This window comes from Lissotriton vulgaris, chromosome 9 (genome assembly GCF_964263255.1).
Source record: "Lissotriton vulgaris chromosome 9, aLisVul1.2, whole genome shotgun sequence".
In the NCBI taxonomy this organism is placed as follows: Eukaryota; Metazoa; Chordata; class Amphibia; order Caudata; family Salamandridae; genus Lissotriton; species Lissotriton vulgaris.
The window spans coordinates 389,903,999-389,930,782 of record NC_141697.1 but is presented as its reverse complement, the minus strand read 5'-3'; the positions used below and the strand labels follow the sequence as shown (position 1 = coordinate 389,930,782).

The 26,784-nt window shown below is 46.7% G+C and overlaps 1 protein-coding gene across 1 annotated transcript in view; it reads right to left on the bottom strand.

Moving 5' to 3' along the window:
- Positions 1 to 26,784, bottom strand: part of LOC147690169 (cholesterol 24-hydroxylase-like) — a 445,247-nt gene that overhangs the window by 351,679 nt on the left and 66,784 nt on the right. The window contains exon 2 of the mRNA XM_086937761.1: positions 3,058 to 3,135. Within this exon, the coding sequence (XP_086793887.1) occupies positions 3,058 to 3,135 (78 nt within the window). The remainder of the gene's footprint in view (positions 1 to 3,057; positions 3,136 to 26,784) is intronic.

Sequence of the window (26,784 nt, the reverse complement as noted above, 5' to 3'; positions counted from 1 at the left end):
CCACCACCTCCATTCTGCCACACCAAGGAGTATGAATTTAACCTGAACACCCTATCTCTCCTTGACACCTATTTGGTTTAGTGCGCTTTACAAATTTTTATCCTACCCTGTCCTATCTTGTGCGAGGCATGCTGTATTTAGGTAGGGACTTGAAGCTCCACCTACTCTCCGCCCATATTTTTCATTGGCTTGTGTCATTGTCCATTGTAAACTGTGCCTGTTCATTGGTCAATAGGCTTAGTAGTCCCTCCTTAGTACCGCCTAGTCTTATTTTTTAACCTCCCATGGTGACACCCCTTGTTACGTATGTTGTTACATGGTAGGCTTTAATTACTGCCACTGAGCACTATTTTCTCAAATACCTTTGTCCTGCCTTTGACACACTCTCTCCTAACGCTTTTTAAAAATTACGATAGCATGAGCGCCAAACGCATTTGCAATGCAATAGGTCTTGCATTTGCAAGAGTTTAAGCTATTGGCATTGTAAATGACAATGTCTTTTATTTATCTGTTTTAAAAACACATAAATAAAAGGCATTGTCATTTACAATGTCAATAGCTCAAACTCTCGTAAATGCAAGACCAACTGCATTGCAAATGCTTGTTTCCACTCTGCTCGATCAACAGAGGCGTTATGGATCGTTTTATCCTACTTTTATTACCTGTGCTGGATCAGTACGACACACATTGGGCAAGTCTGCATCACCACTCCTTAAATTAAACTGATTACACTGGTTTCACCAGACCGTCATAAAGAATGTGCCGTTTTCACATTTGAGGGCTATTTATGGTATATTTATTTATTTTTTTGACCTGATAACTTTGCCATTCCCCCTGCATCTGTTGAATTAGAGAGTTTTGAAAGGTATGACCAGAATTGACCAGAATTTAAGCTTGGAGGAGCATTCCACCTCTAATGCTAGGACCTGCTTTCATGCACTAAGCCTCCTTCGCAAAGTCTTTCCCCTACTCCCTTTGTCCACACGAAAAACCCTGATGCAAGCATTGGTCCTAAGCCGTCTGAACTACTGCAATGATTTTTTGATATCAGCTAAGGAATCTTCCTTAAACAAACTGCAGGTAGTGCAGAATACAGCAGCCTGTTTAGTGACCAACGCCCCTCCCAGTACAGCTTCACTTCCCCTTCTCCGTAAACTGCACTAGCTGTCCATACGCAAAAAAATCAACTTCAAGATTTGCTTATGATGTTTAAAGCCCTAAACAACATGAGACCTAGGTATATGACTGACAAGCTGGTTAGATACACTCCCCCTAGGACCCTCCACTCAGGGTCCAAAGATCTCCTCCTGATACCCTGCATAAGACAGGCCAGATTAGGGGGTACATTCTTCTCTTATTTGGCTCCATTACTTTGGAACCAATTGCCCATCCACTTACGTCTCTGCACCAACTACCTTTCTTTCAGAAAACTGTTCTGTTCTTCCCTTTTTGGTTGTCTAAGGCTTTCCAGCGGTTGTCTAAGGCTTTCCAGCGCAGAGATACCCCGGTCAGGGTGATTCATACGCTTTATAAATTATATAAATTAAATAAATAAAAATATGGATTTGAGTAGTTCTTACCAATCAGCGTTTTTTCATTTACTATTTTGTTGGTGAGTGTGTATTTAGGATGTTATTGCCCTGGCCTGGCCATTCCCTTGACACTCACATTTTGCGTTCCTCATTTTCGTCATTTACAAGCTGCACAACTGGATACAATGAATGTAACAGTCATTAACACACTTGTTCTTTTGAACTTCTGCAGTCATGAGTTATCTGTAGTCTGCATCTAATTTGACCTCGACATGGGTTTTTACCTTTCATGAATTCCTATACACGAGTAACCATGGCAAGTCTTTCAGCCTTCTATGAGTTGAGCCCTAAGTTTTGCAAAAGTGGCACTTTACTACCTAGGCTGTCAATTAGCTTTTGAGGTTATTTTCGCCATAAGTGCTTCCACCAAGAGAGAGGGGCAGCTTCCACGAAAGGTCTGCCATGTCACTGCGGTGCACTTGGCATGTGCTTTTTATATTCAGAAACAAATAATTATGAAACGTATGTCGAAAGTACCCTAGATAAGATTTACCCTTTGAACATAAGCAAACCAGTAGGCATTTGGCGGGCAGGCTGCTGGTCAAAGATTTTTGATTGCTGAGCGAGCTGAGACTCCGTCATGATGAACCTGGCAGGACAGTCACCTCTCTATGACCTTAGTCAACCTCAGGTTTGCTGGGACATAAGACCTGTTGGTTTATGGCGGTTCCACGCTTTGTTATCTCCTAAATGACCCCTGTAGTAATTTCTTGTGACGTACTTTGTTACTTTTTAAAATTATTCTGAATCTGGTTTCATTTGTGTTGCATTTATTACTGCTCCAGTGATTCTCTTGAGACTTAGCTTTTTGCTTAGGATTTTATCACAAACTGAGACCTTCAAGAGAACCTGTTCATCTACTATATTGGCTACCCAAACGAATCTGGGATTGGCTGCCTGCCTAAGGTCATTGACATTCCCTCCAATCCTCGAACTCTTCACGAAGAAGAAAATGCATGCAATTTAAATCATATACATTCATCCTCTGATGGGGGCCAATTGGAGCAGGAAAGGCAAGTCCGGCATCGAGCTCTGGCCCTACATTCGTTCTCTCCAACACAGACAATTTTTATGGATGTTCATAGGCTCGTTTTTCTTACTTTATTCTTTTTTATTGTCTCTGTTTCGATACACAGCGTATTTATTTGTTCTTTAACGATATTCCAAAATCTGACTTTTGCTACTGTATAATAATAAATGATTTCACCGAACAATAGCAGTAACACCCCTGGAAACACAATTCGATGTTGGTGTCGGTCATCTGCTAAAATTTGACTTGTTCTTTTTATTGTGGTATCACTATTTGTCTACTTTATATAATACATTCACCATCTCCACGCATGTTAAGTGACTACACTTCAACTACTGAATTATCTTCTGAAAAAGTACTTTTATTCCGACTACAGAGTATATGTATACGTTCTGACGCACTGAAACTCAATCTTACGCAACTCTTAAAACTTACCATTCTAATAAAAGTTGATGGAGAACCTCCTTCTTCTGTTTGTTCTTTACAAGTAATGGAAGATGTCCAAGTAAGAAGCTGCAATACAAGAAACCAAAAGCATACTTCAACAGGCATGCAGGTAAGTCTTTGGTATGTAATACTTTACATTCATACTGCCTGACGTTTGACACATTATGAGCAAAACATTGGAGACAACAGCATGCTTGAACCCTTCAAATTATGTCTAAGGCCTAAAAGTCCCACAGGGTACTGTGTAGTCTAGAATGTGCCTGTGCTGTGCACTGAGGGCAACAAAGCTGTCTTAAAATACATGACAGGTGGGGCGGTGCTAATACACTAGATCAAACCTGTACCACCTGCAGCAGTTGATTGAAACTAGTAATCTTGACAAGTGCCAACCCAAAGTTAAACAAAATTGTAGCGGATAGAGTTGAGGTACCTGTATGGAAGTGAGCGTGCAATATTTTCAGTAGATCAGTCAGTCAGCCTTCATAGAATAATAAACTATCAAATGATAGGGAGCTATGATTGGTATTGTTTTTTTAATTTAAATTAATGGTTAGTCCAGGTTAAAAAACACTAATACATAAATGTATTGATCATTTGAAACTCTACATAAAATATTCAATTACAGACATTTCGAGAAAAAAAGTATACTTGATTAATCTGCTGTAATCATCATAATGTACATAATCCATGTAAAAGACATGTATGTATTAAATTCTAACGCAACAACATTCAGTACATTGAAACGCTACATTTTTAAAGGATCTCTTGCACAATGAGGAGCTCCTCTCTTTTATCTTGATGTTATACCACATCCCATCAATCTCAAGTTAAGGAAGCCGATCAAAGCTAATCATCATGTAACATCAATTGTTAAGAAAGCACTTTAACAGCACTTCATATGCTCATTATCAGTATAATGGATACTATAGTAACAATGCATTGTTTAGCACAAAGTGAACACAAATCAACTTCACTTAACTAAATGCATAAAAGTGTTCGCACCTCAGCTTTCAGTATTAGTAGTAACGACTGAGTCATTGTAAACTAATTTGAACTTCAACTAATCAATCAATACGTTTCAAAACTCAGGTTTGCATAGTTCCAGTCACTTGCTCATCATTGTCTCTGATGAAATACAATTTATGAGGCTAGTGATCTGCTAATGAAGAAATGCCATATTAATATCTAGCAGGGTTCCTCCCCTGCTAGATATTAATTTCTAAATTTAGATATATTTATTTATTTATTTATTTATCGCAATTTTTTGAGCGCATCAATTACCCATACGGGTGTCTCGGCGCTATATGAGTTCTGAGAAGGCGGTCTCCCTCAATCATAGAAGCAACCACAAATTTGTCGCCGCATCACAGGCAACTGTAGTCGGGTACAGTAATTTAAATGGCAGTGACATTGCCAAGCGAAGCATTAATTAGTAGTCTTGGTGATTAACCATTGCTAAATCACTGCTACTCACTAGTCAACTAGGAACACATTTTTACTTCCATTAATGGCACTCTTGTCAATTTCTTGTCAAACAGAAACCCAGGTATATAACAACAACAACAAAAATGTATTTACTGTTTGATTATTTAACATACAATATGTAAAAATAAAAATCGATATTAGGAAAATTCACATTTAGGATAAAACATATTTATTATATTAATTGAAAGCATCCACCTTTTAAAATGTACGAAATCTAAATAGGGCAAATCTTATTGTGCACATTTACTATTGAATATGTACTATTACATCAAATCCTCAGAGTGCAGATCTTTTTTTTCTTTAGTATGAATTTTACAAATGTAGAGTTCAAAAGTATGTCAGTTGTTTTTAGACATCTTATAAGCGCTTATCTCCCAGTCCGTATTCCGCAGGTGTTAAAATGCCACTTAAATATTGCGTTTCTTCATTCCTTCAACCTTGGGCATATGCTGATGAATAATGTTTTCTTCTCCTTTTTTGCATAATCGGCAAGGTATCAATTCTGCTGTGCGCATCCATGGCATTGTGTGAGATGATCCGGGGAAAAGGCCAAAGCGTGCTTTAAACAAAGTATTTTTTAGATTTAAAGACCAAGGGGTTTCTAAATAGGATTGTGCTTTGACAGATGTGTACTCGTTCATATGGCTGAGATACCCGCCACCCCCTCTCAACACAATCCCCAAAAGGAGGGAAACCGGAAACAGTTCTTAAAGTTTTTGGATGTGGGATGGAGTGACCATCCCGGCCGTATTTATTAAAACAAAAAATTAAAACATTAAACGTTTTCATGTTATGTACAATTTCATTATCACATTACGATGTTTGGCTAACCTTAACATAATCTCTAATACAGAGGTTCTCCTAGCCGAACTAGCATCCTACAAAAAACATTCTCTAAGAACACTGAAATTGTACATCCTAACGTTTAAGGGCCAACGGCAAGGTCATAACCGGTGTCAAGATCCCTAACCAGACTTACCCCTCCCACTTGGGAGGGGCGACAGCACAGAGGCTTACCTCAAGTGCAACTACTAACAATTTCCCTTGACTTGACGGGGGCACTTAAGACTCGACGCCATTTAAAGGTCGTTCGAACACTTGTGTGTGGTATCTAGAAGGTATCGTTGACCTCTCCCCACCCCACACAACTTACCGCATCTGCCGTCGCAGATGACACTGGCCCCGGGAAATTCCCCAGGAGGGGGCTGTAACCCCTCCTACAAAGGAAGGGGCCTTGACCGCCTTTCCTTTACTTCCGGCGACCCGCCCTTAGACGGGACCGCCTCCCCATTGAGGGGCCAATGGCCACCTCTCCCGAGCGCTCCCATCCGTGTTGGGTGACGCCCACTCATAGGGATCTACCAATTAGTGCTCACCGATCATGACCTTACCGCCTACCAAAAATAAATACGACAATTCTTACTCAAACCTATGAAAACATTGGTCGCTACGACCGAAAGAACATGCTAAAATTGCAACACTACATCAAATCATTTTAATCGTAACAACCTAGACGATATTCACCATACTTTATTAAGATTAACAACAAACTGATACTGTCACAGCCTGTAGACGAAATGGAAAAAACAAACTTATAAATTCACTTTATTGCACAACAACTTGCTGTCCTCAGGGGCTGGTGGGTGGGTCAAAATTGGCTCTTCGTTCCGTCCCGAGCTCACGTGTAGCGAGGAGGTGCAGCTTCGGAGCACAAGAACAAGAGGACGTCTTCTGGTCTTGCGTCTCTTTTTATCCGTCTTCAGGGCGGGCGAAAACCCGCCCCTGCCCGCCCCGAGGGCGTGGCTGGCTGCGTCGGTGTCTAGGCCAGCCCACTCTAGGGCGGGAAAAAGCGCGCCCCGGCTACGCCGCTTCAGGCATACCAGCCGAGACGCGCCTCCCGCCCAAAAATGGCTTCCCGGGGGGATCGAGGCACTCCGCCATACGTTCGGGGGGACCGAGTGGTCGCCCCTTTCCATATGGCTGAGATACCCGCCACCCCCTCTCAACACAATCCCCAAAAGGAGGGAAACCGGAAACAGTTCTTAAAGTTTTTGGATGTGGGATGGAGTGACCATCCCGGCCGTATTTATTAAAACAAAAAATTAAAACATTAAACGTTTTCATGTTATGTACAATTTCATTATCACATTACGATGTTTGGCTAACCTTAACATAATCTCTAATACAGAGGTTCTCCTAGCCGAACTAGCATCCTACAAAAAACATTCTCTAAGAACACTGAAATTGTACATCCTAACGTTTAAGGGCCAACGGCAAGGTCATAACCGGTGTCAAGATCCCTAACCAGACTTACCCCTCCCACTTGGGAGGGGCGACAGCACAGAGGCTTACCTCAAGTGCAACTACTAACAATTTCCCTTGACTTGACGGGGGCACTTAAGACTCGACGCCATTTAAAGGTCGTTCGAACACTTGTGTGTGGTATCTAGAAGGTATCGTTGACCTCTCCCCACCCCACACAACTTACCGCATCTGCCGTCGCAGATGACACTGGCCCCGGGAAATTCCCCAGGAGGGGGCTGTAACCCCTCCTACAAAGGAAGGGGCCTTGACCGCCTTTCCTTTACTTCCGGCGACCCGCCCTTAGACGGGACCGCCTCCCCATTGAGGGGCCAATGGCCACCTCTCCCGAGCGCTCCCATCCGTGTTGGGTGACGCCCACTCATAGGGATCTACCAATTAGTGCTCACCGATCATGACCTTACCGCCACAGGTCCGGATAGTTGACCGGCTATCCGGACCCCCCACAAAAAACTCCTACCTAGAGGTCATGATTTAATGATTTTAACCAAGCTAAGAAGTCTCCTATGAGTAACTCATTCCCAACCCTCGACAAATGCACACCATCCCCCAAATACATACTGTCGTCATTAATACAACTATGCGAGATCGAATGCAATGTCTTGGAACGAAACAACCTACTCACTTTGTTATTCAATTTTTTAACGGAATGATTCAACGCAGGGATCGAGATAGCCCCCCGCCACACTTTTCGTGGGATCATATGAGACCACGCAATTGTACACCCTGGAACTCTCCTTGCTAACCAACTTACCGTGGAAAGCATAGCCTCCAGGAGAAGTCGTCTACCGGTGGTGGCCAAATCATTGCCCCCTAGATGCACTATGACTATGGACGGCGGTGACCTCATCCGCTCTAACAAACCCTCAAAGAATGCTTGAAACTGGTCAATACAGAGACCGCCTCTTCCGTAAAAGGACACTCTGTACCCGTATTCCCCAGGTACGTGAATCATGTCACCTGCTTTGAATACGTCTGCGGCCCGTCTCACGTATGAGTGGCCTACGACCCACACCTCCTTTCTCTCAGCCGGTGATGTGCGACCGCTGGCCTGGTGTTGGGTCGACTGCACAGTCCGCCCTGCCGCGTAGGCTTGCGCAACTGAAAACAAACAAAAGACAAGAAGCGTGAGTACATGATTACAGCTTCACAACATGTGCAATCGCACATACCTCTTATAACAATTGGAGGACCAGCGCCCCACACGTTTTACTTGTTCTATATTAAGACCCCTGGCTGTAGCTTCAGTGGCAGCCCCTATTCGAAAGGAATGGGTCCCAAATTCGCCCGGGTCCAAGCCCGCTGCGGCAATGGCCATTGCAAGCACCCGCTGAAACTGAAACCTCGTCAGCGGGGTGGCGTCTGCATGCCTCAACAATGTCCCCCCCCATGATGCCACCCTTCGTGCTAGGTAATCTTCTAAGCACTGTACCGGACACATGGATGACCCGGGGATCCTGCGAATGATCGTGCAGTCCCCCTTCCCATCTTGGTCGGTCTTGGACCTGAGAAAGGAGACAACCATCGCATCGCCCCTGATCTGAACATGTTCCCTGCACAAGCCCCCCGCCACATCCTGTTTGTTCCTTGCAACCAGCTCACTAACTCTCATAGCTCCGTGAAATGCTAGCGTAAATGCAGTCCGGAACAAACAGGTCTCGAAAGGGGACGAGCATGTGCTAGGGAGTGTGGCCAGTAACTGGGACAACCTATCTAGACCTATCGGTCGTCTTACGTCTACTCTGCGACCCTCTAGGCGTTGCCAACCACGCAGCGCCTTTTGTACTGTAAAAGACGCTGTCGGGTCCTGGATGCCATGGGCCCTGGCAACAAAGGAAATGGCGGCACGATGCCTTTGGGCCGTAGCCACCGATTTCCCAGCCCTACGTAAGGACATCAGGAATAGTACTACCCACTCTTCCTGACCCCAAAGACCCCCTCTCTCTGCCCCCAAAAAGGCTAAATAGGCCTGAAACGCCCCTTCATATGCCTTCCTTGTCCTGGGTGCTAGACTCTCTCCCACGAGGTGACGAAGTTCGGGGCACCGAGAGACCAGAGAGCTTCGGGGAAGGGTGCCGGCTCTGGGTCCGCTGAAGGAAGGAAACCCGAGAAAGCCTGCATGTGAAAACGAGACAGTGCATCAGCAGCCTGATTCATCACCCCTGGGACATGTTTTGCTCTGAATATCACGTTCAGTTGCATACACAGTAAGACAATTTCCTTAAGCAGCCTCAAAATCAATTTACAACGGGCTGCCTGACTATTGATGCATTCTACCACGGTCATATTGTCGGACCAGAACACGACAGAATGATCTCTGAACCCTTCAGGCCAGGTTCTCAGGGCCACCAGAATGGGAAATAGTTCAAGGAAAGCAATATTACTCGTCAGCCCTTTCTCGTGCCACCATAGGGGCCATTTTTGTGCAGACCATTTTGTGCCGAAGATGGCGCCAAAACCTATGCTTCCTGCTGAATCTGTCCATAGCCCAAGCTCTTCGGAGGACACTGCTGGCTTGTTCCAGACGACTCGGCCATTGAAGTCCGCCAAAAATGCTAACCAAATCCGCATGTCCTGGCGGACCTCGGCCGATAACCTCGTGCGATGATGACCATCTTTTAGGCCAACCATCGCCTGGGCAATTGAGCGGGAAAAGGGGCGAGCCATTGGGATCACCCTCAAGGCAAAATTCAACTTTCCAACTAATTGTTGCAACTGATGCAGTGTAACCTTAGATGCATTTAAACATACTTGGAGGGCTGCCCTAAATTTCAACACTTTGCTAGCTGGTAAACGGAAACACCCCTCCCTTGAGTCCAACTCGATCCCCAAAAACTCGAGGCAAGTCGTGGGACCCATAGTTTTACCTGGTGCCAATGGCACGCCAAAATGACCCATCAACACACAGAATTCAGCTAAGGCCTGGGCACATTCGGGATTTCCGGCGGGGCCAAGGAACAAAAAATCGTCAAGGTAATGCATTACATTTCGGAAACCCGTTTTCTTAGTGAACACCCATTGCAGGAAAGTACTGAATTGCTCAAAATAAGCACATGATATAGAGCATCCCATTGGCATACACCTATCCATGTAAAATGACCCCTGGAACCCGAATCCCAGAAGACGTTGATCGTCTGGGTGTACCGGGAGCAACCGGAACGCTGACTCGATATCTGACTTCGCCATCAGCGTCCCGGGCCCCAGGCGATTCAAGATGGCTACTGCCTCATCAAACGATGCGTATCGCACCGAACAAACTTCTGGATCGATTGCTTCGTTCACCGAAAGACCATGCGGAGCAGACAGATTATGGATCAAGCGAAACTCACCTGGGTCCTTCTTGGGGACCACCCCTAACGGAGAACAAACAAAATCCGGCACCGGGGGTACACTAAACGGGCCCGCGACCCGTCCCCGGCTAACCTCTTTCTGAATTTTCTCTTGCACTACAGTTGTATGTTGTAAAACGGAAAGCTGATTTTTGCACATCCCTACACCCTGAAAGTCCCCCACCGGGATGCGGAAACCATGTGTAAAACCGTTCCGCAGCACCCCGGCAGAAGTACGATCCGGGTATTCGCTGAGCCAGGGAATCATTGCCAAGGTATCAATCGGGGTTGGTAAAGGCGCCCCTCGGACTAGATTAGACCTGTTTGGCGCCTCCCTTACCCCCATTCTCACCCGTTCTGGCTCTGCACGATGACTCAGGATGGGACGACCCACACGTACTACACTCATGTTTGAATTTACACAATCCCGGAGGCCTGGTACATTTCCCTTTGTTGAAGTTAAAACAGAAACCCTTTCTTCCTGTATTGCCTGCGGGCCTCGACTGATCGTCGGTGCTCGTACTTGGTCGAAAGGGCGTCCCCCCATTTTGGCGGGAGTAATCAACAACAGTGTTCCCAACCAATGGCATTCTTAACATCCCCGATTCTTTCATCTTATCCCATGTTACAGAATCGTAACAATCCCAGGTCAGACTCTTGTTATGCTCCTTTTCTTTCCTGAACAGATTGTCATAACAAAACCAATGGTTACCTTGATATGCTGTCGAGTAACCCATTATTCGTGATTGATAAATGGGAAACTCTGGAAGCAACTCGGGCCTACGTTCCCCCAAAATCGATGTAAAAATACCCCACGCATTGCCCCAGTTGCCAATATTCTCATTTACCTTAAAGGCGGCCATTTTTGCGCGCCAAACACTCGGATGCATTAGGTCCTTCTGACTCTTAACATGCTCCACCTCATAATGATCAACAAGCAAGGAGAAAATATTCACGTACTCCCCCGCCCAGATCTTTTCCTTTATAGCTAAAGGCACATGTTGTCCCAATCTCTCTCTACGAGAGGGTGCTGACTCGTCCCTTGCAATCGGCAATGGCCGCTTACCTGAACCGGACGCAGCATCTGCCGCTTGCGGCTTGTCTATTCCTGCCAACGGCGTAGTCACTTTAGCTGCATCTCTCTTCTCACGAAGCCCTTTTATCAGCGCCTGTGCCTCGGCAGCCGTGGCGCCATCACTACTATCCCCCAACCATGCTGCTAGCTGTGCTGCCAGCTCGGGGGGCATGTCTTCCTTGGAAGTCGGGGTGACGACAACGGGGATTGGATTCCCCTCCATCGGTACTGGGGTCGGTGCCTCGAGCGGGGCAGAGGGAACCGGGACGTCTCCACCGGCTGGAACCCTTCTCGGCCTCTTAGGTCTCCCTCCAGCCGGCGCAGGGCCCGAACCCTCCTCCCCGTCTCGCTCCGCCAACCGTTTCTTTATGTCGGACACCTCTTTGCAAAGGGCCCGCACCATCTGGTCGGTCGTCATTCTCTTTGCGCCTTTCTTGGGCATATCTCCGAGGAAGTATCTAAAAGACAAAGAAAAAGATCAAAACGCTCAAAATTGGCTCTTCGTTCCGTCCCGAGCTCACGTGTAGCGAGGAGGTGCAGCTTCGGAGCACAAGAACAAGAGGACGTCTTCTGGTCTTGCGTCTCTTTTTATCCGTCTTCAGGGCGGGCGAAAACCCGCCCCTGCCCGCCCCGAGGGCGTGGCTGGCTGCGTCGGTGTCTAGGCCAGCCCACTCTAGGGCGGGAAAAAGCGCGCCCCGGCTACGCCGCTTCGGGCATACCAGCCGAGACGCGCCTCCCGCCCAAAAATGGCTTCCCGGGGGGATCGAGGCACTCCGCCATACGTTCGGGGGGACCGAGTGGTCGCCCCTTTCCATTAGCATCCATGCATATATAGCTTCCTTCACTATGTCAAAATATGCATCTAAATGTCCTCTAAATTTGCTGTTAAAATGATATCTGACTTTTCTCATAATTCATTTTAAAATCATTCTGTAGAGCATAAATTGATAGGCCAATAAGAGCTTGCTGCCAGCCAGCAAGTGCATAGCGAACAACATGCGTTGTATATGACAGTTTTTTCCCCAAGATTCCAGGTTGTGCTTTAGCTGGCATGTGGAAAGGCTTTCCATGAAAGTGATATGTGGCATGTGATAGGCACTGGAATCCACCTCCAAAAAGATATCATCAACATGTCCAGCCATACAGTACTGATCCAAAGTAAAGATTAGGCTCTGGCTCTACACTGGGGAAGGGGTCAAGGGGTAGAAGTCCTGCAACTTTTTTGTGTTTGGCCAGCAGATGTTGCAGGTGTGAACAGAAAGACACACGATATGGTCTGAATAGCTGTTGGACCTCCTTATGCAACCTGGTATTTTGTTCTGCCTCACCAATTACAGATTGTTTTAATGCAAATACAGTACGTCCCCCTGGACCATGTTCTGGTTCTTGAACGGTCTCTTTTGATCCTTTAGGTTGGTGCTGATTGGACTGCAAGGACTACTCCATGTTGTAAATACCATGATGCACCACACATTGTTGACAAAGACTCATACCCCAGTACTGGCCTTTATATACCAACCCTCAATGGGTCAGATTCCTTTCCCACAGGTTATGTGTATATAAACAACACACGTGTTATTAAATGGGCATTATTAGCTTGAAGATGTAAAAATGTTCCTTCTAAAATAGGTGACATCATGTTACTTGTAGAGAGCTCATTGGTCAGTGGACACTCATTATTACACAGACGAATATATCTTTCCATTACGCAAAAAAAAATCCCGCATACCATCACTCCGCATTTTTAAGTCCGCAAAAACCATTACTCCTCAAGCCATAATTCCTCAAATTTTCAAAACGCATATGACTTCACTCTGCATGCAATTATAACGCAAATGCATGTGTGGTGAAGTCATATACTTTGTAAAAGAACTTTATCTTTAAAGATATATATATAAATATATAAATATATATATATATATATATATATATATATATATATATATATATATACATATATATATTTTTACATAAAATGAAGAATGATGTCTTTAAAATTACATTATATTTATAACTATATTAATAATACACACATATATATATATATATATATATATATATATATATATATATATATATATATATATATATATATAATATATAATATATATATATATATAAAAACCCTAAAAACTAATTCCACCCTAGTCCCTTTAAATACCCCAGCACCCTTAAACACTAACCCATCCTGACCCTAAAAATACCCCTGTACCCCAAAACCCAAAACAACCCCTGAACCCTAAAAATACCCCTGCACCCCAAAACCCAAACATACCCCTGAACCCTAAAAATACCCCTGTACCCCAAAACACAAAACAACCCCTGAACCCTAAAAAAAACCCTGTACCCCAAAACCCAAAACAACCCCTTAACCCCAAAAATACCCCTGTACCCCAAAACCCAAAACAATCCCTGAACCCTAAAAATACCCCTGTACCCCAAAACCCAAACCTACCCCGAACCCTAAAAATACCCCTGTACCCCAAAACCCAAAACAACCCCTGAACCCTAAAAATACCCCTGTACCCCAAAACCCAAAACAACCCCTGAACCCCCCAAAAACCCCTGTACCCCAAAACCCAAAACAATCCCTGAACCCTAAAAATACCCCTGTACCCCAAAACCCAAACCTACCCCTGAACCCTAAAAATACCCCTGTACCCCAAAACCCAAAACAACCCCTTAACCCTAAAAATACCCTTGTACCCCAAAACCCAAACCTACCCCTGAACCCTAAAAATACCCCTGTACCCCAAAACCCAAAACAACCCCTGAACCCTAAAAATACCCCTGTACCCCAAAACCCAAAACAACCCCTGAACCCTAAAAATACCCCTGTACCCCAAAACCAAAAACAACCCCTGAACCCTAAAAATACCCCTGTACCCCAAAACGCAAACCTACCCCTGAACCCTAAAAATACCCCTGTACCCCAAAACGCAAACCTACCCCTAAACCCTAAAAATACCCCTGTACCCCAAAACGCAAACCTACCCCTGAACCCTAAAAATACCCCTGTACCCCTTAACCCTTAAATACCCCTGCACCCCATAACCCAAACCCACCCTTAAAATACCCCTGAACCCAAAAAAAACCATATACTTACCTTACAACTTACCTTAAAACATATACTTTTACCAATCATGCTTTTACAATGATTTTCGTCATAAAAGCATGCGAGATAAAAGCATATATTATATAAAGGAATGCGGTATGAAAAAATGCGGAGTAAAGGTACCTGCGTACTAATGGTATGAGGAGTGAAAGTATGCGGAGTAAAAAATGCGGAGTGATGGTATTTTACCTACACAGACAAACTGCTGCTAACACCGGCAATCAGGTGCTGCATGGTGTATAAACTGGTAACATCGACTTTTGCTCACATAATTTCACACTGCTGGTGGTCCAAGTGTGGACGATCCCTCTGGTGAGTGGCCCTCTGATATAGTGGCAGCACAGGATATTGGTGTCACAGCCTTGTAAGATATAGTTGTTGAGGCGCTGTAGAAGAGTTCTATGGCAGACTGTGTCAAAGGCTGCGGATAGGTCTAGGAGGATGAGGGCGACTGTGTCTCCATTGTCCAGTAGGGTTCGGATGTCGTCTGTCATCTGTTGCTGCAACTCCAACGACATCACCCCTTCCCAAGCCCTCTGTGACTCCCTAGCTTCCTTCTTCCACAACAAAATCGCAGACATCCACAACAGCTTTGACAACCGACCCGGAAACCAACCCACCCAACCTTCTGCAGGACCTTCACCCCCCTCGAACATCCTTAACGACTGGAACCCAATCTCCACCGAGGACACCATCCGCCTGATGAACTCCATCCACTCAGGATCCCCCACAGACCCATGCCCTCACCACATCTTCAACAAAGCAGACTCCGTCATAGCACCACACCTCCGAGACGTCATCAACTGCTCCCTCAACACCGCCACCTTCCCGGAAAGCTGGAAACACGCCGAACTCAGCGCCCTTCTGAAAAAACCCACAGCGGACCCCACCGAACTTAAAAACTACCGCCCCATCTCGCTCCTTCCATTCCCGGCCAAAGTCATTGAGAAAGCCGTCAATAACCAGCTCGCCGCCTTCCTCGAAAACAACAAATCCCTCGACTCCTCACAATCTTTCTTCCGAGCCAAACATAGCACGGAGACCGCCCTCATCGCAGCAACAGACGACATCCGAACCCTACTGGACAATGGAGACACAGTCGCCCTCATCCTCCTAGACCTATCCGCAGCCTTTGACACAGTCTGCCATAGAACTCTTCTACAGCGCCTCAAAAACATCGGAATCCAAGGAAAAGCACTGGAATGGATCACCTCATTCCTCACCGGTAGAACTCAGAGAGTCCGCCTCCCACCATTCAAGTCCGAGGCCACTGAAGTCATCTGCGGCGTACCTCAAGGTTCCTCACTCAGCCCCACCCTCTTCAACGTATACATGAGCCCCCTCGCGACCATCGCTCGCCAACACAACCTCAACATCATCTCCTACGCAGACGACACCCAACTGATCCTATCACTCACCAAAGACCCCAACACCGCCAAAACCAACCTACATGAAGGTATGAAAGAAGTAGCAGAGTGGATGAAGCACAGCCGTCTGAAACTGAACTCAGACAAAACAGAAGTCCTTATCTTAGGCACCTCCCCCTCCGCCTGGGACGACTCTTGGTGGCCAGAGGCCCTTGGAAAAGCACCCATCCCAACGGACCACGCTCGGAACCTGGGCATCATCCTGGACTCATCACTCTCTATGAACAGACAAGTCAACGCAGTCTCATCCTCATGCTTCAACATCCTCCGCATGCTCAAAAAAACATTTCGCTGGATCCCCACCGAAACCAGAAAAACAGTTACCCATGCACTGGTCACAAGTCGCCTGGACTACGGAAACACCCTATACGCCGGTATCACCGCAAAACTCCAGAAAAAACTCCAACGCATCCAAAACGCATCAGCCAGACTCATACTAGACATCCCGCGCAAAGACCATATCTCCAGCCACCTGAAAAACCTCCACTGGCTCCCCGTCAATAAAAGGATTACTTTCCGCCTCCTAACCCACGCTCACAAAGCACTCTACAAACTTGGACCCGAATGCCTCAACAAACGACTTTCCTTCTACACCCCCCCTCGCCAGCTACGATCCTCCAACCAAGCCCTTGCTACCATTCCTCGCATCAATAAAACCACCATGGGAGGTAGATCCTTCTCCTACCTCGCAGCCAAAACCTGGAACTCACTCCCCACTCACCTACGCCTCACTCAGAACCACCTCACATTCAGAAAACAACTTAAAACCTGGATATTCGACAAGTAATTCCCATCCCCTCCTCAAGCGCCTTGAGACCCTCTGGGTATGTAGCGCGCTATATAAATTTCTGACTTGACTTGACTTGATTGCACCATATACAGCCCAGGACATGATTTTGATTCACACTGTTCACATATTACTTTTAAAGACATGCGACCTGAACCGTCAATATTAACAAAGTACAAGCCCTGCCCAAAGAAAACTTGTTGCTTACAAGTTTAAGTTGCTTGAATGACACATTCTGTAGCATTAGTTGACATAGTATCATCATGGGCCTAGAGCAGGATGCCTACCTCATGGATAAACATAGCATGATGTTCTACAACCAGTGGGCTCTCTTTTTTCATGTCCTCATCCCGCCGTCACTTTCTTGCTAGCGCCGATCTCATCCCTTGAAGGAAGGGGGGATGGTCTGTCCACACAAGAATATTGCTGTTCCGTAGTGACCTCCCCTGTCTCGAAAGAAGGGGAGAGAGATAGAGGGACCTAGTAGACTTGACTTAATCATTGGACCCGCTTATTGATCGCAAATTTACAAAATGTTTCCAGACTCCCTGTAGGCATCGGGGACACAAGCTATATCCATCTGGCTTATTTGCTTAATACTTGTAAAGCAATCAATAAAAAGCGGACCATTGGCTGATTTCCAAGGTCTACATATCTCTTATCTTGCTGGCAAAGTCATGTAAAAAAACGAATTTCATTATGGGGGAGCTTTCCCCAAACCCTGCATCCCTGTGTACCATGCCCACAAACCACTGCTCTGGCATACACCAGTCAGCCCTCTAGCTGGGGGCCCTATGCCAGTAGTGAGGATACAGGTGCATGAGCCCTGTACCCCTACAGTGCCAAAGTCCATTCCTGGACACTGTAAGTGCAGCGCTGCCATTAAGAGTATATGGTGCTGGGAGTTTATCATTACGAACTCCACAACACCATAATGGCTACGCTGAAGACTGAGTCCCCACTGGTTCTAACCCCCACTTTGGGCAGGAGAACCGTCGGGAAAAACAAGTGAGGAAGAGAGGTGTGCCCACCTCTGCCAACTCCACCCCTCAGGAGGGGGAAGTGAAGTGAAGCACAACCTCGAGTCCTCGCAATCTTGAGGATGGGGGACCTAGCCAAACAGAAACAAGCTCCTGCCCCCTCCCACTGCAGGGTGCTCGATAGGAAGTGTACCAATCCCAGGGAAGGGAACCATTGGTCCCTGCCCTACCTACCTCTAACTCCCCTAAATCTAGTATTTAGGGGGACCCTGAACCTTGCTTCCTCAGATCCAGACAAGAAACAAGAAAGAAGATAAAAAGAAGGACTGAAGATCCGTGCAGAGCTAACAAGAGTACAACACCCACTGGCTTGGCCCCAGCCCTACCAGCCTGTCTCCCCCTCGAACCTGCTCCTGCGAAATCCCGGTGTGTCCTGCAGCTAGCAACCTCAAGCAACCCGGAGGACCTGCCTGCCTTCACTTCTAAAGATTTCATCTTCTGTGAACACCGGATTTGTTCAAACTGAAACTTCTGGTGCCAGCCAGAGACCGCAAATCCAGCCCACTCTGCACCCGCCTAACCCAGCCCCAGCTCAAGTGGAAAAACACCACAAGGAGGTCATCCCGGCGATCCTGACTTGAGATCCGGTGACCCTGACATGCCTAAAACCTCCAGCAAACGTCTGCAGCCTCAATCCATAAGGCCCCCTAACCACGACCAGGAGCTGGTAAGAAGATCCGACCCCAAAAGGCACCCCTGTACCCGACTCCCCACGGCCTTATGTGGCCAAACCAATGGTGCCTAACCAACCTTTAACTTCCCAACTTACCTCTCCAAGTGGTGGTCGCACCCAGAAGTCCTTTGTCTCCCGGCCTGCAGTGCTTTTGCAAACCAGAGGTTCTCCATAGAAACCAACATGGCGCCCGACGTCCAAAGAGCACTCTGCACCCAGCCGCCTCAGTGCCGCTGAGGGTGAACTATTTGTGCTCCTTTGTTTCCGCACTTGCCCTGACCTCAACCCTAGGAGTTTTGCTCCCACAACCCAGTGGCCTGCTGGCCAGCAGCCAACAACGGAGGCCCCCTATTCCCCATTGGATAACATTGGGACTCAACACTCTGCACCCGGCCACCCTAGTGCTGCTAAGAGTGCAACAATAGTGCATCACTGACCCTGGGAGACCCCTTAGTCTAACCCCAGCACCTTAACTACCACAGTCGATTAATTACCTGTGAACCGTTAACCTGTTTTCCCTCCATAGGATAACATTGACACTTTTTCTCCAAAAAGTTTTTGTGTGGAGTTTTGAAATCTAAAAATATTCTTTAAAAATCGTACAAATGGTCTGCCAGGCAGGGGAATGGATGTTCAGTGAGGGAGCACAACCAGCCGGGAATAAATCCTTAAGCAATCCTGGAAAGGGAGAGCTGCTGTGCAGCTATTTGACGTGCCTCGGGTGGCGGAACATCTGTGGACCCTAGTGCTGGCGCGCCGGTGGGCTCAGTCGCGCCCTGGGGCGGTTTTGTGCGGCTGGCTCCTGACCTGCTGGGGGTCTGACACTCCTGGCCTCAAGGCGAGCAGCGGACGGGCAGTCCTGAAAATTGAGCCCACGGCTGCAATCGGGCCTTAGGCCGTTCCTCTGACGTGGAGCGACGACGGCCCAGCCTGCTTTGACCCAGCGGCTTTAAGGTGTGTTCGCAGCCTGCTGGTTGGAAAGAGTTGCGGTGTGCCCAAGTTACTGCAGAGTCACATGTGAAGATACCCGGAACACGCTGTCCCGGAGGCGGCGCCTGCCATTTTGCGGTTGCTGCTTTGGGGCGGAGATCGGCTCCGGCTGAGGCTACCAAGATGCTGGAGGCACACCTGATCACATTGCTTATTGCACGGGAGCTGCGATCTTGCGGTGGGTGCCTGAAACGGTGAGGCACGCTCTGTGCACTGGAGGGGGCCCTTAGAGATGTGAGGAGGCCTTCCTTGCATGCTGCCCCAGCGGGGGATTCCCCATACCAGCAATCGGGTTTGAGACGTTCTTTGACGGCTGGGTCATTGTGTGCCTAACGGCGTGGGTGTTGAGCTGGATATTCTGCTGCCTTTTGCGGAGATGTGTTGATGCTTGGGCAAGGTGATCTGGCGGGGGCCCCCCTAGAGATGGTGTCATTTTGGACTCATCTCCCATTTGCAGAGTCACAGGTGTCGCGCTGCAACACGGCGGGCTGCGTAGAAGCCTGGCTGTGACTGAGCTCATCGGGGAAGTCCCCATTGTAGCGCTAGATTGTGACACACTGGTGTTATCCTAGCTATTGAAGGACCTTGGCTGGCTGGGGAGCTGCACCTGGTACAGATGCATATTGGAGGTCCGTAAGACGCCATGGGCCTACGTCGAACTCGCTGCTCTGTCTGTGGACACGCGGAGAAGTGCTGAACGAGTTACAGTATATTGACCATTGCGCTGTGCACACCTTCGCCGCCGCTACCACCATGGGCAAACAGGACAATAGACAACCAAAATTAACGTTTGAAAGCAAGCTCACCACACGACACACGGAGCCAGACCCGGATGCACAGAAAGATGGTCAGAGTGGCACGCAGGCGGTGATATATGGATAGATGTGGCCTGATTACTGTGTTAAGTTAGCATGAGCTTTTTATGTGTTTAAACGCCATTTTTCCTTTCTGCTGCTTTTGCACACGACACACATCTGCTGCTTTACCTTTGAGCCTAGTAAAATGTTTTTGGTTCATACGAGAATAATATGTTGTTACACTGATATCAGCCTTGCTTGGAGAGCTGTGTCTGTACAGTGAGTGCTGAAACCTTCAAGGATATCTCAACACAGTAGTTGTTATGAGCACTGATCTTCGCACGTCCCTAGACATAACATACATGCAGCTGCAGCCAAGTTCTGGCTTTAGGCGCGTTTTATATTGCCTTGCACAAGAGCATACAAACACACTTGATGGTGCTTCGCATGCAGAGAGCTGGTCGCTGATGATGTGATCCCTAACCACTAGGATCTTGAGGTATGGGGCCGCTCTGCTAAAACCCACAAGAGACCTTCTTAGATATAATATAATACACTAGCTAGGGAGGGTGAGAATTAGGTTTTGTTAAACCCTATTCATTTAGCATAATACTATGCTTGCACCGTTTGTGTTCTATGGACTAGTGACTATGCTGATTACCTTGTTTCTTATAATATGTTTGCTTGTATTAGCTAAGATACTGCGCTTGAGAGCATTTCATTAGTGAATAAAAATTTCAAATATGCACGTGTCCTCTTTTACTCCTCGTTCTGGACTGAAATGATTGTATAACGAAAAAGTGTTGATGTGTTCCACGTAACCTGAGGTGTACTAAGATCATGTTCTGGTTTGTCTAGGCATTGGGAGTTTATGATGACCAATGAGACACTGATTGCTAGTCTGGTAGGGGATTTTTGGGTTCTAAGGTGAGTTTTGGGACATCCTAATCCATTGAGGTTCCAAGCCTCTATGCACAGTTCTGTCTGAGCACGGAATCCCTGCGACAGCGGAAGATCATGGAAAAAAGACCGGTGGACCCTTATGTTGGAGATGCAGTCCAGGCTGCGCAATATAGACACAATGCTGGATACCCTAACTTCGCAGCTAGACTCTGTCAAGAAAAGGTGGTGACACACAAGACATGACTCGATACCCTGGAAAATCGGCACACCCAGGTGGAAACAAAAGAGCAAATGTTGCATATGGGTAAATTAATGGGAGTTATTTGTTCCAAAAATGAGGATTTAGAGGCAATGTCCCATAGAAATAACCTCAGAATTACTGGAATCCTAGAAACTACCGCCATATCTAAGATGGAGACTTTTGTAACAGACCTATTGCATGAGCTCTTCGTTCCTCACCTGTCCCCTGTCTTTGTGGTGGAGAGGGCGCATATATCTTGGGGCCGAAACCTCCTGTTGGTGTAACACCTAGACCCATCCTGGCGAAGCTACTGAACTATCAAGACAGGGATCTTATTCTGCATTTGGCCAGGGAAAAAGGTCAAATGTTGCATAAAGGTAACACCATCTTCTTTTATCCCGACTTTACTCCCGGCCAAACGTACCCTTATGCAAGCCCAGATCCCTTACACCTTGCTTTACCCCTCCAAGTTAAATGTTTCACATGATGGCACGGCCCACTTCCTCACTGATGCGAAGTCCGCCTTGAAGTTCGCCAAGCATGCCGGTGGAAAGAAAGCCAAGGACGCCTGAGAAACAGAGAGTTCTACAGCTGACCACCTTAGTGATAATGATTGACTTGGGTATCACAGTGTTTACTAGCCTTTGATAGTGTGTCACTGTGGTGCTAACCTGGGGTGGATATATCCCTTCTGTTATAATGTGTCCTGGAGTTTTGAACCCTGACTTTGTTTATGTAGAGTTTTCTATTGAGATTTGAGCTGGCAGCCTCTCTGCAGTACTCCTGCCACCCTCTGCAGACAGGGAAGTTTGCCTGTGCCTCCACGCCCTCATGGCAAAGTTACCAGTACTGCTTTGCGGTTCTTTGTGTTTAATTTTTAGGGTGGATATTCTACAACCTGATTGGGGGATTGGAGTGGAAGGGGCTGGTGGGTGGTGGGTAGGGGAAGTTCTATTGTTCATTGCCAGTATGATTGCAGATTGTTGGTCAGGATATTCGGGCTGCCAATGGGGGACTTCACGTTGCCACTACTCGCATCGCCGTTATGGGTTTATCTAGGCATAGCATAGATGTCTGTTTATTGCAAGAGACTCATCTAAATGTCACACCATCACAGAGGCTCCGACACACTAGGTGGGGTAGCGTATATTTTTCTATTTATTCCAACTAAGCTCGTGGGGTGGCTTTGTTGATTAGGCGGGGAGTGGATTGGCAGGAGAGAGATGTGCACAGCGATCTTGAAGGGAAATATATCCTCATACATGGAGATTTGGGGGGCGTTTCCCTAGTTATAGAATACGGCTGTAATATGGACTCACCTGAGTTTTTTTGAGATGTCTGGACTAGGGTCAATTTTGTGGGGAGGGGGTTTTAATCCTATACTTGATGATGACATGGAGAGGCGTGGTACTGCTCGCCCCTACATCCGGCTGCTAGTGCTGCCCTTCATGCTATACTCTTTGATGGTGATTTGATTGATATTTGGCGTAGGAGACACCCTTTAGCCAAGGAGGTACACATGTATTTCTTGCCACCTCGGCGCCTGGTCTCGATTGGACTTCTGGTTGGTCTCACACGACATACCCACCTGGACCTCTGATGTCCTGCACCTTCCACGCTCCCTATCGAACCATGCCCCTTGACTGTTAAGACTGCTAATCCCAGGTTCACGTTTGTGTTTTTACATGGCGCCTTCCGCCGCATGCCCTGCTTGAGGAAGCTTTCAAGGAAGAAATACGATCAGATATTACCGATTATTTTACCCTAAGCACAGGTTCGGTAGACACTGAGGCTTCACTGTGGGAGGCATTTGAGGTTGTTATCAGAGGGCAGTGTATTGCCAGACAGGCGCGAGTACTGAAGGCCATTAGGGGGACTATTGCGTCACTGGAAGCTCAAATAAAAGAGCTAGAAAACAAATTCTACTCCACCAGTGAGCCCGAAACTGCCGCTCTCCTGAAAGCCAAGTTATTGGAATTTGCAGAAGAGGCACAGCGCAAGGTTACATTTTTAGGTAAAAACGCAGAGGCGTGGCAGTATGGCTATGGTAAGGGGGATAGACCTGGCTGCACGCTGACTAGTATGATCTGCCCTTCACAAGCTGTATACCACGCAGGGTGCCACTGTCAGAGGCCAGGCGGACATTTTAGATACCTTCTCTGCATTTTACTCCCACCTTTATACTGCACCCCAACAAACGTGCCCGAGGGTATGCAATCATTTCTGGATTTGATTTCATTGGTCTGGTTCAATAATGACCATAGACAGTATATGGATCTACCTATTACAGTGGAGGACGTAGCTCAGGTTATAAAAAGCGTACCGCTAGATAAAGCCCCAGGGCCCGATGGACTTACCACATCATTCTATGAAACGTACGTGCAAGAATTGGCGCCTAGGCTACTGACAGTCTATGAGGAAGCTCTGGAGGTGGGTGTCCATGAGAGAAGCAGTAATTATTACCCTATTGAAACCTGGAAAGCCTTAAACAAAGATAGATTCCTATAGGCCGCTATCTCTCATAAATGTGGATGTTAAAATCCTCGCAAAGTTGATTGCGAATAGATTACAGCCTTTACTCCCCATGGTTGGGCTCCCCGATCAATGGGGTTCATCCCTGGAGGGCAACCGCTCATGATTTGAGAACCATCTTCTCAGCACTGCATTACTTACACCCAGAGGTGCGCGCGACTGTTATATTTTTAGATGTCACAAAGGCGTTTGATACGCTCAAATGGCCTTATTTGTTTGCCATATTGAGTCATATGGGGTTTAATCCACTCTTCATTAATCGCATCCGGCTGTTTTACACTTTGCCCACCGCTTGGATCAGGGTGAACGGCCTAATCTCGGATACATTCCCCATTTTGGGTGGCACCAGGCAGGGGTGTCCACTTTCGCCCTTGCTTTTTGCTATCTGGAACCACTGGCTGTTCGCATAAGACAACACCATACAGCCCGGGTATTGGCTTTAGCACCAGGAGCCTACTCATTTCGCTCTATGCGGATGATGTGACTCTGTACATTGTTAACCCAGAGGAAAACTTGGACCCAATCTTGAGAGAATTTATCCGATTTGGGGTTCTTGCTGGTATCTCTGTTAATTGGGCCAAGTCGGTGGTCTTTCCCCTGACAGACGGCACGCCCCAGATAACATCAGAGTTCCCTCTGAGGTGAGAGGCCGAGGCAGTCAAATACTTGGGTGAGTGGATAATTCGGGCCACGGAGGAGGTGTGGAATTTGAATTACGGGAGAGATGTCACCTGGTTGGAGGATAAGGTTAAAATTTGGTCTAAGATGCCATTTTCATTGGCCGGGAAGATAGCCTTGGCTAAAATGGTTATCTTACTAAAATGTATGTATTTATTGTTAACATTCCAGTCCCTCTCACCCAACACTTTTTCAACACCCTAAAAACGCAACTGGTCTCCCTGTTATGGGCGGGTGGTCAGGCCAGAGTATCCTGGGATATGGTGACACTCCCGTTGAGACAAGGAGGCTTGGGCGTTCCGGATATACATCTATATGCGCTAAGCCCTCGGGCCCAATTCTTACACTACGGGGTTGGTCCGACGCCCTATCAACCTCACGTGGCTGTTGAGATTGATGCTGTAGCCCCTGTCCAGATTAATGTGGTGCTTTATCAATCTGCACGGCGATCTCGCGGAGATATAGACACAGCCGGGACTATGCAATGGGCATGGGGAGAGTTGAAATGACGGGCGGGCATCCCGATATTGTATGCCCTCTCGCTTCCGCTGGCACAGAATCCCATGTTACCCTGTATTCAGGATGGCGTCAGTAAGACGCTGGAACAAAAAATGAACCTACACACTTTTGCGGACCTGTACCCTGGAGACATATTCAGGCCCCCCATTGAGGCACAGACAGCACCTTTTGCAGAGCTATTTTTGGATCATAAACTGGGTGCGGCATGCTGTGCCCTATGGGACGGTTTCCCAGCGGCTCCTTGACCGCTGCCTGCACTGGAGAATTTGTTGAAATCCCCATCTCCCCGTAAACTCATAACACGCCTATATACACAAATACAAAACACAGCCCCGTTGGTGAAAACTAAGTCCCTTCAGTGCTGGAACGCTGAGCTCATAACTCCGCTAACTGAGTCCCAGTGGGAGTTCTGTTGCGGGCAACTCACCAAACTTTCCCCAAATTACAGACTCCGTTTGATTCACTTTAAATATCTGCATTTGTACTATAGGACACCTTTGGGTCTGTGCCGTATGGGTTTAAGGGAGGACGATAGCTGCTGGCGCTGAATTACACTCCTGCTACGTTCCTACATGTGGCATGGGACTGCCCAATGGATTGCTGAATTCTGGTACAAAATATTCACAGCAGTGAATGAAATTATTGGAAGATCGGATGTCCTCACCCCCACTTTGGGCCTACTCAGCTATGTTGAAGAAACACCGCCTAAGCAGCGTAAACTACATGCTATTCTCCTGCTTTTTGCCAAAAGGCCGGTCTCAATACATTGGCGGAGGAAAAGCGTGCCCTCACACAAGGGATGGATGAGTGATGTTACATACGGCCACACACAACTGAACACGTTTTGGGAACTCATGCTCCCGACCTCCAGGCCCCGCAACATTTGGGAACCTTTTCTGGCCTGGGCCCAAGGTCAGCTTGAGCCTTTTGTGTCCGCTCTTACTAAGTGGAATGAGCCATTATATCTCATGTATTTTTGACAAGTCTACTGTCTTTCACTCCCTGTATCCATTAATGTATGTTGGTTTAGAATGTTCAGTTCACTCACCCTCTGTGAGATACTCAGTAATGTTGTTTACAGTATCAACGTCGATCACCCGAAGTTGTGATGTTTATATCTATCGTAGTAGTGAGTAAGTGGGTCGCTCTGAGATATTAACTGTGTTTATGTAATGGATAGACCATGACTAATGTACGTCCTATACTTGCTGGCATGTTGTGTTGTAAATGTACGCTGTTCTTCTAAAAATGTCAATAAAAATTATTTGATTTTTTTAACTCGTACAAATAACCAAAACGTGTTTACTTACCTGTTTGCAGGAAATGTCTCAGTGCTGAATCTAGGTATCCAGCACTGAATTAGAAAAGTAACAGGAAGAGCAATAGTTACTTACCTGTAATCTGTGTTCTCCAGTATTGGTATCTTTCATAGATTCACATGCCTGAATCATTCCCCGTCGTCGGAGTGGGAGTCCCACAGTACATAAAAAAGCAAGAATTATGCACATAATAACCATAACATAGGTAACATAGAACCAGGAAGTAAAGTAGCCAGAAACTACAAGGAAAAAAACGTCCATATTTATGACTTGTCCAAGTCATTATATACAGTCCAAACTGCAGCCAATCAGGCGACAACACCCTACAGAATGTTCTCCTCAGAGGCTCAGGCTCTCAGATTTTCTCGCACAAGAGTGAACCAAGTGAAAAGAGCATAAATCAGCCTCTGAGGGGAGGTGGGTGGGTTGCATGTGAATCTATGAATGATACCAATACTGGAGAACCACAGATTACAGGTAAGT